The sequence below is a fragment of the Globicephala melas genome, chromosome 15 (assembly GCF_963455315.2).
Source record: "Globicephala melas chromosome 15, mGloMel1.2, whole genome shotgun sequence".
Taxonomy (NCBI): Eukaryota; Metazoa; Chordata; class Mammalia; order Artiodactyla; family Delphinidae; genus Globicephala; species Globicephala melas.
In genome coordinates, this window is record NC_083328.1 from 4,738,891 (window position 1) to 4,752,445 (window position 13,555).

Here is a 13,555-nt window from a genome sequence, read left to right on the forward strand (position 1 = left end):
AAACGCAGGAGCGACTGGGGCCAGACGGGCCGACCCTACAAAGCCCTCTGAGGGTGAGCCCCAGGTGTGCCGGCTGGGGATTCGGTTCCAACCTCATGATAACGTTTATTTACAAGCTTTACACTTTGTCGAAGTGCACTCATCTCCAGGAAAGGAGAGCCTCCATTCTACACCAGAAAGCGGGAAGGCTGGAATTACTGTAAAATTTCTCGGGCCGAAGGGCGAAGGCTTGACTTTTAAATACGTTTCTTGGTCTTTTTTCCCTGGGTGCACGTGCGAGGAGGACCTCCCGCCGCCGTGTTTTGTAGACTCGGCATTCGCCCCGGACCCCACGTCCGTCCCAAGGCTGCTCGAAGGCGGGGCGGGGACGGGTGTGCACGCCCGCTTCGCCCCCGGAGGGTCCCCTCTCACCCTCGCGGGGCTCCGGGCGGGGCCGAGCGCGTTCACGAGGGGTCCGGGCGGGTTCCCGCAGGCGGGGCCGCGCGGCCTCGGGCCACGCCCATCGCAGCCGGGGGCGGGGCCTGCGAGCCACGTGACGGCGGCGCCGAGCGGCGAGCGCCCCGCCCCGCGGGAGGAGGCCCGGGCAGCGACCGGGTCCGCGCGCTGCTGGAGGTGCACGGCCGCCGGCTCGCTCCGCACCCGCGGCCCCTCGCCCGCTGGCCCCGGGCTCGCCGGCTGCGGGAGCGGCCTTAAGATGGACGAAGACGGCGGCGGCGGCGGCGGCGGCGGCGGCGAGGGCGGCGGCGGTGAGTGTCGGAGGTGTGGCCGGCGCGGCTGGCGGCCTGGGGCGGGGGTCGCGGACGCGCCGGACCGGAGCAGGGACTGCCGGTCCCGGGTCGGGGGTCGGTGGTGCAGGTCCGCCTGAAAAGACCGGGTCTGGGCAGCGCCAGTGCCGGCTGCCGACCGCCGAGGCCCGCGGCGCGCGCCGGGCCCGGGGCCCGAGGCGGGGGTCCGGGGGCCCCGAGGCGGGGTCGTCGCGGAGCCCGGGCGAGGGTCTGGGACGAGGCCGGGGCTGCCCGCCGGCCGGGGCCTCCCGGAGGCTCGGGTCGGGGTTCGGGGGTCGCTCTCCGCAGGCGGGGGACCTTGGGGGCGACCTTCTCCGCTCTCACGCCCTCCGGAGCCCAACCGTCGGTGACGACCCTCCCCGCGTCTTCTCTCAGGTGGTGGGAAGCGGGGAGTCCACGGGAAACCGGGATGGCAAAGTTTTGAATTGCGGATCCTCCGGGTCCAAGAAGGGCGGCTGCGGGGAGAGGGTTGAACGTCGTGACAGTTTTCTTGGCTTTAGGTCAGAAGTGGTCAGTGGGGTCGTTAAATGAGGAGGGGGCAGCTAGAGCGCACGCATTTTATGAAATAGGGGGACGTTACGGAGTGAGCCAAAAATAAATTTAAAAAAAGTCAGAGGAGCCGAGGGGTCGGAGTCAGGAGCTGCAGCCCGCCCGGAGGTGAGACCAGAAAACCAAGCTGTCCCTCTGACGCTCGGTCACCTCTTGCTAGAAGATTCGCGTTTGTTGTAAATTATTTAGTGGAATACAGATTACCGTTGTGTCATGATGCGAATTACGCCTTTAAAAGCGAATAACGTGTCTCTGTAGTGTCTGTGGATGGAGTGGGGTCGTTGGCTTGGGAAGCAAAGGGTTAATACCCCTGTTTTACAGGAACACCCAAAGTTAAGGATCTCTCTCTGTTTTTGCTAAAGATCTCCTTTATGCTGACAGACGGAATCATCAGAATCCCTTGTAATAAGGGAGCATTTTGGAAAAAAAAAATCTTAATTACAGGCTGCGGAGCAGCTGCCTGTAAGAATCAGCAGTGTTGAAAGCTTCAGGATGAAGTGGTTAATCAAGGTACCTTCTAGCATTTAAGTGCTGCTCCGGGGGAAATGTCTGCGCCCCAAGAAGCGGTGGGGCTGGGATGGGGGGAAGTTCGCCCGAATCCTGGCGTTTGTCGAGTTCAGTTTTCATAGTTGAAGCTGGGGTAGCACTGTGGCACTGAGTGGGTGTGTTGTTTTGACGGAAAGTTCTGTGGAAAGGAGGAGCCCAGGTGCACACCCTCCTCCAGCCAGGCTGCTGTCTGCAGAATGTAAGTGATGGATTCTCCGTGGACGCGGTGCTTCCTGCCTGTCAAAATCGGGGTAACAGCACCGGCAGACAAGTGTCTCCTTTTTAGAAAACAAAGACAAACAACTGTAATATTTAAACGTTTGACATTCGAGTCCAGGCAGCTGGCTGGCTTGGCGATTTCATTTGAAGGAGTTTTAGACTCTGTCCGTTAAGGAATGTAGAAAACTTGAAGGTAAAAGCAGGTATAAAGATGAAAAAAGGAAGCCAGTATAGATCTTGAATATTATAGCGAAGGACAGTATTACATCTCCAAAGTATCAAGACTTTCTTTGGGCTAATATAGCTCTTCTGGGAATACAATCCTGAGATTTAAAAAAAAAAAAATCTCACTCACAGGAGCTGTGCATTAACGTTATTTATAATAGAAAATTGGAAACTACAGTGCCTAATAGGAGACTGGTGAGGTAAATTGTGGGGAGTTTACTGGATGAAATATTTTCCAGCCATTAAAAATAAGCAGTTTTATATATTATGGTCTAAACAATGTAAAAACTGCTGATATTATGGATGTTTTATTTTCTTGGTTTTTATATTTTCCAAGTTTCTGGAATGATGTATATTACTTTCAAATTTGGAAAAAAAAAACTGAAAAAATTTACCCTAGTAAGACAATGGATAAAATTTGAATAGGCAATAGATCAGATAATGGTATTGTATCAATATTAAATTTCTGGGTTTTGATAATAAAAATAGAGAAAATATTCCTTTTCTTAGGAAATACACATGAATTATTAAGGTATAAGGAAGTATAGTGCCTCAGCTTACTCTCAAGTGGTTCAGAAAAAAAAATTCACACACCTGAAAAAAATAGAGACAGAAGGAGGAACATATAGGGCAAAACGTCAGTACTTGGTGTATCTGGGTCAAGGGTATATTGGTATTTGTTGTACAGTTCTTGGAACTTTTCTGAATATTTGAAATTATATAAAATCATCTCTTCAAAAAAAAAATTACCCTGCAGTGGGAAAAAGGGTATGATTGTTTTTAAAGTATCATTTAATTCACTTCACTGGAACAGTCAACAATGAACAGATATTTATTGATTATCTACTAAAATGTCCCTGCCTTATTAAGCTTTATTGATATGGTTTATTAAATTCTTTCTTCCTTGCCTCATGGAAGACACTTTAAAATGTTTGGCATTCTTAGAGCAAGTGTGTTTTTGAATAGATGGAAATCTTAAGAGTTTTGAAAGAAGAGTCATAGTGCTTGTCATGTAAATTTGGTGTGCTTATATTTAACTTTTGATTGATGGAAGTTTTGAAGTTAACATACTTCTTTATGGTTCATTAGTTTTTATCACCATTTAGATTTCTAAAAATGCTTTGCTTTAAAATTCATGGTTTTAAAAATAAAGTTCAGCCCTTCGAAAGAATAGTTTCGCTTGCCAGTCATTTGCAAAACATAACTTTTTTGGGTATATTTTTAGAGTGTAGTACAGAACTTTGAACTGTATATGGGGAGGTCAGTTTCAGCTTGTTTACCAGAGAGGGTAAATAATCTATTCAAACATAGTTATGCCAGGGGCAGAAGAATTAAAATATCTTTTTTGCTAATGTGTTGGTCCGGTTAGAAGACTTCACAAAATGATTCCTGCTTGCTGTTTTGATACTTTTAAGTGTTTGTCCAGGGTATTACTGTTTGTTCTTCAACTGTAGGATAAGGAGAGAGGGTGGTGGTAGGAATGGCTGGAAGGCAGTTCTAAGGAGGAACACATGGGGGGCACTAGATTACAAGAACACACTTATTTATAATGTGTGCTGAGTGTAGTTAAGGTATCTTTCATTCCTTTGGGGCCTTGTTGCCTTTCAGTTTTTCTAGAGCAGTTCTTGAGATATGTCTCTACTTGGAAGGTGACTGGCTGGTTCGGTTCATTGCCACCATCCTAATGCTCAGTTTGGGAGTCTGTGTGATTGAACTTCCTGAACGGACCATCTGTGGCAGATGAGGTGAATAACTTTACTGATTTCCCCTCCCTCCTGCACCCCGCCCCCCCTTACCCCGATCAGCATAGCTGAGACCTAAGCCTGTGCTTCACGTGAGAAGCTGCTCCACCTCACCCAATAAAAGTTAATATAAATTAAGGCCAGGCTGAGATCCCAGATTTTGCGTGTCAGGCAAGCGATAACCCCTACATTTGAAACCATCTGTGGGCGATGGGAGTGTAAATTAGTTACCACTCTTAAGGAGGCTGCGCCAGCCTGTGCTTGACTGGCTTGGATCCATTGCTTGCCCTTCGCCTGCAGAGGGACATTTCCCAGAGCCTGGGTCGGCTGGCTCGGGGCTAGGTGTGGCCAGTGGGAGCCGCTGGTGGGTGATTGGATGGCAGGAGGAAGGGAGAGGCCAGGTTATCGTCTTTGCTCGCATTCTGCCTTCAGCCTTGTGTCTGGCGGTCGGTCTCCTTTTGGCTCCAGCTCCTGCCTGTTGACCGAGTTCCCGAGCTTTGGAAGGACCTCCTGCCTGTGACCCTCCAGTTTAGAGGTGGTAGCAGCTTGTTCCTCTTGCTAATCGCTGCATTGTCTTACCATTTCCTGTATGATTCTCAGCTTTTCTATTGTATGTGTAACCAATTCCTTGTTTTAAATTCCCTCTACTTCAACTCCTTGAGGGCCTTCTGTTTCTCTGGTTGGACCCCGATAGATACAGGTGCCCTGGGCAGCAGCTTTTAAAATTACAGGCATGTACATCCTTTGACGCAATACCAGTTCTAGGAATTTAACGTGTAGGTATATTTTTACATGCCTGAGATACCGTAGGTACAAGAGTATTCACTGCCTTGTTTGTAAAAGATGGAGAATAACCCGAGTGTTCACTGCACGTTATGTACGCGCATGGCGATTGAAGTCGTGAGGCTGTAGAAAGGAATGAGGAGGCTCCTTATGAACCCATAGGCAGAGGTTTCCAAAATATTTTACTAAGTTACAGAAGCAAAGTGTAGGCAAATGTGCACTGTTTGTTACCATTTCTGTTAAAAAGAAAAAAAAGGAAGTGGTTACATATGCATGAAAATTCTCTGGAAGGCTAAGCAAGGAACTAATAACAATGGTTACCTGTTGGGGAGGGTGATGGGAACCAAGCAGATGGGGAACGTCAGTGCCCGGGAAACTTCGCTCTATGCCTTTTTATATTTTGCAATTCAGAAAAGCTTGTCCATCTCCACTGTTTGCCAAACTGGAAACCAGTTTCACAGAAAAATAGTATGAAAACACCCTTTTTGAGAGAATTTTAAAAATTGAATTATAGTTGATTTACAGTGTTATGTTTTAGGTGTACAACAAAGTGATTCGATATTTTTGGAGTTTTTGTATATTAAAAAAATCAATGTAACCTCTAGAAAGTTATAAAATAACTTATTTTTTCAGTCTGCATAGGAAATTAACTGCTTTCTTTTGAATGTTTAAAAAGTGACATGATAGGTGCTTTTAGGGTGTGCTTAGAGCGTATTGTTTTCTGGAACATTTATTTATTCAACAAATATTGATAGCATCCCGACCAAATGCCAGGTCCTGTGCTTGGCGGAAGGGTGAATACAGTGAATAAAGCAGATGAATTTCCTGCGTTCCTGGAGCTTTTGTTTAGACGGGAGACTGAAGAAAAATGTAAACAGATGTATAAAGTCTTTGCAAATTATGCTGATGTGTGAAAGGAAATCAACAAGGGGTTGAGGGGAGAGTTGGGGGCCTGTGGTGGGAGGGGTAGGTAGGGCCCGTAGCCAGGGGAGGCCTCTTGGAGGGAAGACTCTTTCAGGTGTGACCTAAAGGGGTCGAGGACCAGGCAGAGGCTGGGCCCGGGGCTTGGGGAAGCAGAGCGCCTCCAGAGGGCTGAAAGCTGCTGTGTGTGGTCTGAGCCAGCAGTGAACTGGGACGCTTCAGGCAGTTTGAGTAGGTAAGGAATTTACATTTTATTAAGTGCATGAAGCCAATGAAGGGTTTTAAACTGCGGGATGACATTTGATTTATGTTTAAGTAATTGTAGCTAATGTTTACACAATGGTCTCTGTGTCCAGTTCTGCCCCGCCTGCTTTATGGATCTTAACCTATTTACTTTTTGCAATAACCCTGTTAGGTACTTAACATGAGCACCATTTACGGATGACAGTGGACAACTGAGGCACAGGGAAGCCAAGTAACTTACAGCTAGTAAGTGGTGGAGCCGAGCTTTGAACCCAGGCGTCCTGGCTTCAGAGGCCACGTTCTCAAGCACTGGACACCCTGCCCTGTAAGGAGAGTGTCCTCGGCTACCGAGTGGGGAACAGAGTGGAGGAGGGGAAGAGAGGACTTGGGGATAGGCGCCAGTGAGGAGGGGTTCGGGTGGGAGTTACAGGGGCGAGGTGGATTGCGGGGGGTGGCAAAAGTGAAGGGAAAGATCGGTGTAGGACAAACCTATATAAAAACTCACGGAAAAGTACAGAAAGCAATGAAACAAACACGTTCCCATTACTCAGAATCCATGTAGTAGCTGTTAATGTTCTGTCCCATCGTTTAAGGTCTTTACAAAAACGAATTAAAGCATCTCAGGTAAGTGTCTCCATCCTAGCACCTGGCAGCAGCGTTCTTCCCATTGCTCAGGCCCAGATTCTGGTGCGGTCTTCCACTTCCTTTGCCTTAGCCGTCCAGCGTTCTCCTTGCCGCTGCCTTTGTCCACAGCCAGAGCTGTCTCTCTAAAGCAGAGGTCGTGTCACTCCTCTCCAAGTCGGCACCGTCCTTGGCACACTCAGAGTCCCCTGCTGCCTGCAGTGTCGGGTCCCTGTGCTCTAGGCCAGGGGCCTACACACCTTTCCTGTAAGAAGGCCCGACAGCAGACGTTCTCAGCTGTGTGGGCCACACTTGGGCTCTCACACAGTCTTCTTCATAACCCTTTAAAAACATAAAAAAACGTTCTCGCCTTGGGGCTGTCCTTGCCCCTGCTCTAGTCCCCTGTGGTCTCTGATAGTTGCCCTCACTTTTGTCACCACGCTGGTTCCGTGAACTTGCCAAGCGCTGCCCTGACTCCGTGCCTTGGCACTTACTCTGCCCACGGTGATTTCCCCTTAGGTATCTGCGTATGTGCTTGCTTGGTCCCTTCGGGTTTCTGCTCGCACGTCTCCCTGCCACAGAGGCCTTCGTCCACCAGCCTGTCTCAAGTAGCACCCCGCTGTCCCCCTTCCCAGCCTCATTTTTCCTCTTCGCAGTCCTCATCTGCTGCACACCTGTTCATCGTTCGTCTCTTCTCTCTTAGAATGTAAGTTCTGTGAAAGAAGGAATAGCATCTGCTTTTAACCACTGCTGTCTCTCCAAGACCTGAGACGTCGTGTGGAAGAGGTCTTCAGTGAATACTTGTTAATAAGTACTGAGTAAAGTGGGGCTCGCTCCTGTCGAGCGCTTCTGGTCCTCTTCCCCTTCCTGTCTTTTGTAATTCCTAAAGGCAACCATGATGAATGTGATGTGGGCCCTCTGGAATAGTTTTCATACTGGAATGTGTATGTGTGTGTGTCGGTAAGCAATATATGGATCTCTTTTTGGTTTGTTTAAAAAATTATCAAAAAATGGCATCATACTCTGTGTAATGTTCTGCAGCTTGTGTTTGAGGTTATCCGTATTATTATGTAGAGACCCTGTTTGTTTCTTTTAACTGCCATAACGTTTTATTTTTCTTGTCCTGCCTTGGACTGTTCTGTTGATTTTACATTGTTGCAAAGAATACCACGGCTCCTCTCCTTTTACAAGCTGTGAAAGTTTCTCTTGAGTATCTCTCTAGAATCGCAGTTGTGGGTTGTAGGTGTGCTCTCTGTTTAACCAGATGCTGGCAGGTTGGTTTCTCACCAGGTGTATTATCAGCGTCGTCATCAGCTCTTGGCATTTGTCAGACTTCTAAGTGTTCGCCTGTCTCCTGGGTGAGAAATGATGCACTGTTATAATTTGCATTGCTCTGCTAGATGTATTTTGGAGGATCAGATGGGCGTATTGACAGCTGGGAGGTTAAAGGCGAAGGAACTGCAGGAATCAGAGATGACTCCTAGGTTTCTGGCTCGCGTGACTGTGGGTGCTGCTGCTTCAGGAGAAGGGGAGTCTTGAGAGAAAACCATTTGGGGGGCTCATTTGTTTTTTGTTGAAGAGGTCATTATTTTGTCCTCACTTTTTTTTTTTTTCTTCGGTACGCGGACCTCTCACTGTTGTGGCCTCTCCCGTTGCGGAGCACAGGCTCCGGACGCGCAGGCTCAGCGGCCATGGCTCACGGGCCCAGCCGCTCGGCAGCACGTGGGATCTTCCCGGACCGGGGCACGAACCCGTGTCCCCTGCATCGGCAGGCGGACTCTCAACCACTGCGCCACCAGGGAAGCCCATCTGTTGAGTTCTTAATTTCAGTTATTGCTTTTTTCAGTGTTCTTGATTCTTTTGTTAGATTCCAATTTTCTGTTAAAATTTTTCGTCTTGTCCAGTGAATTTCTTTATTAGTTATTGGTGTCTGATAACGTCAGTATTTGGACATCCTGTGAATATATTCTGTTGTCTATTTTACCCTTGGTTTTCAGTCTGTGATCTTGATTCTAGATTGCCTGTTAAGCTTTAATTAAATTCTAGACGATGTGCATGAAAAACTATAGAGGTAGTTTGAGACTATCTTCTTCAAGAGAGGCTCCTGGCAGGCAGTTTGGGTGGGGAAGTAATCACTTTAACACTGTGAGGGTTGGTCTCCCTCTGGTTTCCCCTTCTCCCAGGGTATAGCGCTTTGGTGGTCCCAGCTGAAAGCTCGGGGTGTTTACCAGGGCCTCTTCTACTTGGCAGCCCCTGAATTCTAATTTTGTCCCCCCAGTCCCATCAGACTGCTGGAGATTCTGTTGACCTCATATTCTATTCTCAACTACTTGTCTCTGCTTAGCTTCTTGGCCTTTGACTTTCTGCTGTGAATTGGCAAATGTCTCGAGGAGAAAAGTGGCTCAGATGATTGGGCTCATCTCTCTGCACCTTCTCTCTGGGATCCTGGCCTCCTAGGTTCTCACTGCATTGGTAGCTCTCTGATACCTTCAAACAGTTGTTTCTTATAATTTGCTCAGCCTTTTTAGTTGTTCTTGGCAGAAGGGTTGTCTGCAACAAGCTGGTCAGCTTTTACTGGAAACAGAATCTTAGGAATTCAGTTTTGGTGTTTAAAATCAGACTTCTTTGTGAGATGTCCTGGTAGAGATGGTAGGAAGATGCTTAGCTATGTGGTCTGCTGCTTAGAAGAATGGTCTGGATAGGAGATAAACATTGGGAAGATTTAAATTCTTCTAATTTATGGGAATGGGTGAGAGATCACTTAGGGGAGAGAGTTGAGAGAGAGGAGAAAAATTCCAGGACTGAAGACAACCCAGAAAAGGAGACCAAGAAAGGGTAAAGTTTTGCTGTGTGGTGAGAATAGAGGGAAAGCGTGGGGCGTGGTGAGTGGCGGGGAGCTTAGGGAGGGAAATGTGGGTTTGTTTTGCAACTAAGCGTTTCTCAAGTAAGTCCTTGTGATAGAGGACCGACAGTAATTCATCAGGTGAGTTAGAATAGTAATGCTGTTTGCAGGTCACACTCTTAGTGTAAATAACTTTGGGAGAGAGAAACTATTTTTAAAAGGTTATTGGCACGTCCTTCGGGAAGCAGGTTTATCAATTTGTAGTAGAGGATTATTGAAACTTCTGAAGTGAAATGAAATGAAAAAATAGGTTTTACCAAAGTATCCTAAAAGCTGCATAAAGCATATTAAATATTTTGAATTTGTGGGAAAATAGTAAATCATTTAAATGAGAGTAGAAAATACATGACTCTCCATCCTGATATTGAAATTAATCAAACATAAACTTTTTATAGTTAATGTCAGCCCCCCAGTCGACATGATAGAATAGACATGAGATCCCGTAGTGTTTTATAACGTGACTGCGACAACTCAGCAAGCGTTTATTTTGGGTAAATATCTTTCAGTATTCCGTAAATATTAGAAAAGACTCACCTGAGTCAATTTAGTTGGCTAAGGCTATTTTGTGATTTCCTTTGATAGAGCAGATTTACTCTTTCTGCTGACTTGATGTCACCAGGCGCACTGTGCAAATAGGGGAAAGTAAGTTCCTATCTTAAACTTGCAGCAGGGCTATTTTTAATCACTGTACTCTTCTTTGGAACAACTTATTCCTGTAATTAATAAATAAAAATGGCAGTTTGCTATAAAACCAGACATTTTAATGATGATTGAAAAGTATTTCCCAATATCTAGCTAATTAGTGATTTTTTTTTCGGTTTTCATCCAGATGTTTGGCAACATGTAGTCACAGCCTCACTGCAATTTTCTAATTCACTTTCATGGGAACATATAATATTCTCCGTTTATCTTGGACAGCAGAGTTTCCTTTTTCTCTGGACAGATACATATGAAACACATGCTCTTCTAGTAGAGTTTTGTGGTCCTCTGAGAATTCTCTGAAGGAGGAAATGGGTTGACCTATTTGGTTGCTATGAAGTAAAAACAATCTTGTTTTCATTTTTTTCATGAACATCTGGGTTGCATTTATTTTACATTCTGGAGGTTCTTTAAAACCACAGTTTGATAATATGAGGCTTCATTAAAACAGTCACTATTTAGCTATTTCTATAGTTAATTTAGTGCTGGGGTGGCTGATAGACTTTTTAAAGTCTTAAAAAAAAGTTTCCCTTTCTATAAAATGTAACTTTTAAATAACAACCCTTGATTTTAAACCATAAAACGGGATCTAGATATTTTGGGGCGGCCGGGGAAGGGTCGGTCAGCTGGTTTGTTTCTCTGTTGCCCACCGCCATGCAGGCTGGCCTTTGGTAGGGCTGAATTCGAGTCTGTCGCCGCCATTGTGCTTCCCATCACAAATCCATCCTCTCTCCCTTCCTTGCTTGACAACCCTATTTGTGCAGATAATCTGTCCATTGTGAAGCGACCGTATCACCACGAGGAAGTGAATCTTAAATGGTCTAAACCAGGTAAGGTAATCCCGTTTTCCTTTATTGACTGTGTAAGCTAAATCTGGCCAATGAGCTGTGAAGGGCAGTTAGCAGGGCGACTTCTTGGAAGGGTATCTTCCTTCTTGGAAAAATACACAGGGAAGAAACAGTTCCTCTTCTTACGATGGCCTTTGTTGGGCCTGGGTGGGTAGCCAACTTACATTCACGATATCCCTGAAGTCCGTCCAGTTCCAGGCCCCCACGCTGAAGATGATCTGCTGGACCCTTGGTGGAGTTGCTGGGCTTCACCCACTGGGGAGCCCCCCCCCGCCCCCACGTCTCCATGTGTCCTGTCCTGTCCTGTCCTGTCCAAGACTGTAGATACCTGTCTTGTTCCAGGGCTGAGGAGAAGTGACTGGAACCAGGGCTGCGGGGTTGTCTGATACTGGCTGGAGCGGTAGGCAGGTTTCATTCTTTTATTTATTAAGAATAAGAATCTCATCTTGGCCATTGAGGGCCAAGAGGAAACCTCTCTCTCTGCCACACGTGTTCACTGGGTGTATATATTTATCCCTTTAAGAACGGAGCTAGGTTACACTTTCTTTTTGAGATTAACGCTTTCTGCTACTTTGAATAAAGCAAAATATATTTTCACATGCTTGTAAATCCATTAACAGTTTCATTTGGCACATCCTTATGACTACATTTCTTTATTTATTTTTTATCATTTTAAAAAATTTATTCATTTATATATTTATTTTTGCTGCGTTGAGTCTTCATTGCTGCACCCGGGGTTTCTCTAGTTGTGGCGAGCGGGGGCTACTCTTCATTGCGGTGCGTGGGCTTCTCATTGCGGTGGCTTCTCGTTGCAGAGCATGGGCTCTAGGCACGCGGGCTTCAGTAGTTGCAGCACACAGGCTCAGTAGTTGCGGCACTTGGGCCCTAGAGCTCTTGGGCTTCAGTAGTTGTGGCACATGGGCTCAGTAGTTGTGGCTCATGGGTTCTAGAGCACAGGCTTAGTAGTTGTGGCTCATGGGCTTAGTTGCTCCACAGCATGTGGGATCTTCCTGGACCAGGGCTTGAACCCATGTCCCCTGCATTGGCAGGTGGATTCTTAACCACTGAGCCACCAGGGAGGTCCATGACTACATTTATTTTAACACAGAAATATTTGAGAAAATGCAGTAATCGGAAGTGGCAGGCGTTGGCCATTTAATATTCTGTTAGAAGACAGGACTTCCTTTTAGCTCTTTTCGGAGAGGAAATAAAATGATTAAGCATGTCCTTTTCCAAGTTTCAGTAATTAGATTAAAATTTTTTTGAATTGAGACAGGCAAATGAATTCATTTTTGTTTGTATTAGAGTATGGGAAAATGGGAGGATTTCAGTGACTTTTAAATGTTTGGCCTGTTCACACGATGAGGCTGTATTTCCCGAGTGTGGGAGGACAAGTGACTGCAGACTTTGATTCAGTATGTGATGCCCTCATGAGAGCGAGAACCATCTTGAGGATAAAATGACGCCTTTCATTGCCTGTGTAACAAGAATCTTTACGCTAGATAATTGTTCTTCTGAAGCATTGCGTTTCCCCAGGAATCACAGAGTATCTGCTGTAGATTCCCCAAAGTCACATGTTTCTAAAGCTTAGCCTTTTCATTTAAAATAGTGGGTAAGCTGTGTGCTGGTCAGACGGTTACTATGTTTTTATTTTGACAAAAGAACATCACATGCCTTCTTCCCTCCTTCCTGTGGGTCAGACTGGTCTTTAGGTGTTGAGAATCTCGCTCACAAGAGGAGTCCGGAGCGCGTGTCGCACGTCCTCCGGCAGCCCTCGTGGTGGTTCTGCCTCACAGATGCCCAGCAGTTTGGCTGGACGTGCAGAACATGATTATTTTTTTAACCTGGAAAGAACATAAGCCGAGATATTCCCCCTGGGCTCTGCTGCTATCAGTACTTAGACATTTGGCTTTAGGATTTAAGTCCCCGGTACCTTCGGGTGGCCTCCATCCTTTTCTCCTCCAGCGGAGGGGCAGGGGCGTCTGAAGCCTTTCTTTTCTCCTGTCTTCCTGTCCAGTGTTATGATCCTGACAGAGAGCAGACCCTCCCGCGTGTAGAGATGACAAAGACTTCCAGAAGTCTTATGGCTTCTTCTGCATTTGAAATCTTATCTCCCTTTTCTCTTTGACCTGTGAAAATTCGAGGTAGGGTAAAAAGAATTGCACTCTTGAGAGAAAAGTCTGCACCTGGAAATGTGGTGCAGGCCTGCCCAGCAGTACGGAGTCGGGGGCACACCTTCAGCCCCACTCGGTGACTGGTCGCTGGCCCCAGCTGTCTCCCTACGTCTGGAAGCTCTCTAGTCAACGTGAGCTTGGCTCGGGCGGTTTTAACTTGGTTTTAGCAGTCAAGAGACACATCAGTGACTGGGAATTTCAGGAACAGATTTGACAGGAGAGCCTTTTCCTTAATTAAAGAGTTGTAAATTGACAGTCAGGGCCGGTCCAGCTTTCACTAGTTAGAGATGAAAGGCCA

General features: G+C 46.5%; 1 protein-coding gene across 2 annotated transcripts in view; it reads left to right on the forward strand.

Moving 5' to 3' along the window:
- Positions 1 to 625: 625 nt before the first annotated feature.
- The window catches only part of CYTH3 (cytohesin 3), an 89,664-nt gene continuing 76,734 nt past the window's right edge, over positions 626 to 13,555 (forward strand). For both annotated transcript variants that reach the window (XM_060284675.1, XM_030846047.2), the window contains exon 1: positions 626 to 746. In XM_060284675.1, coding sequence (XP_060140658.1) covers positions 695 to 746 — 52 coding nt within the window. In that variant the 5' untranslated portion in view covers positions 626 to 694. The remainder of the gene's footprint in view (positions 747 to 13,555) is intronic.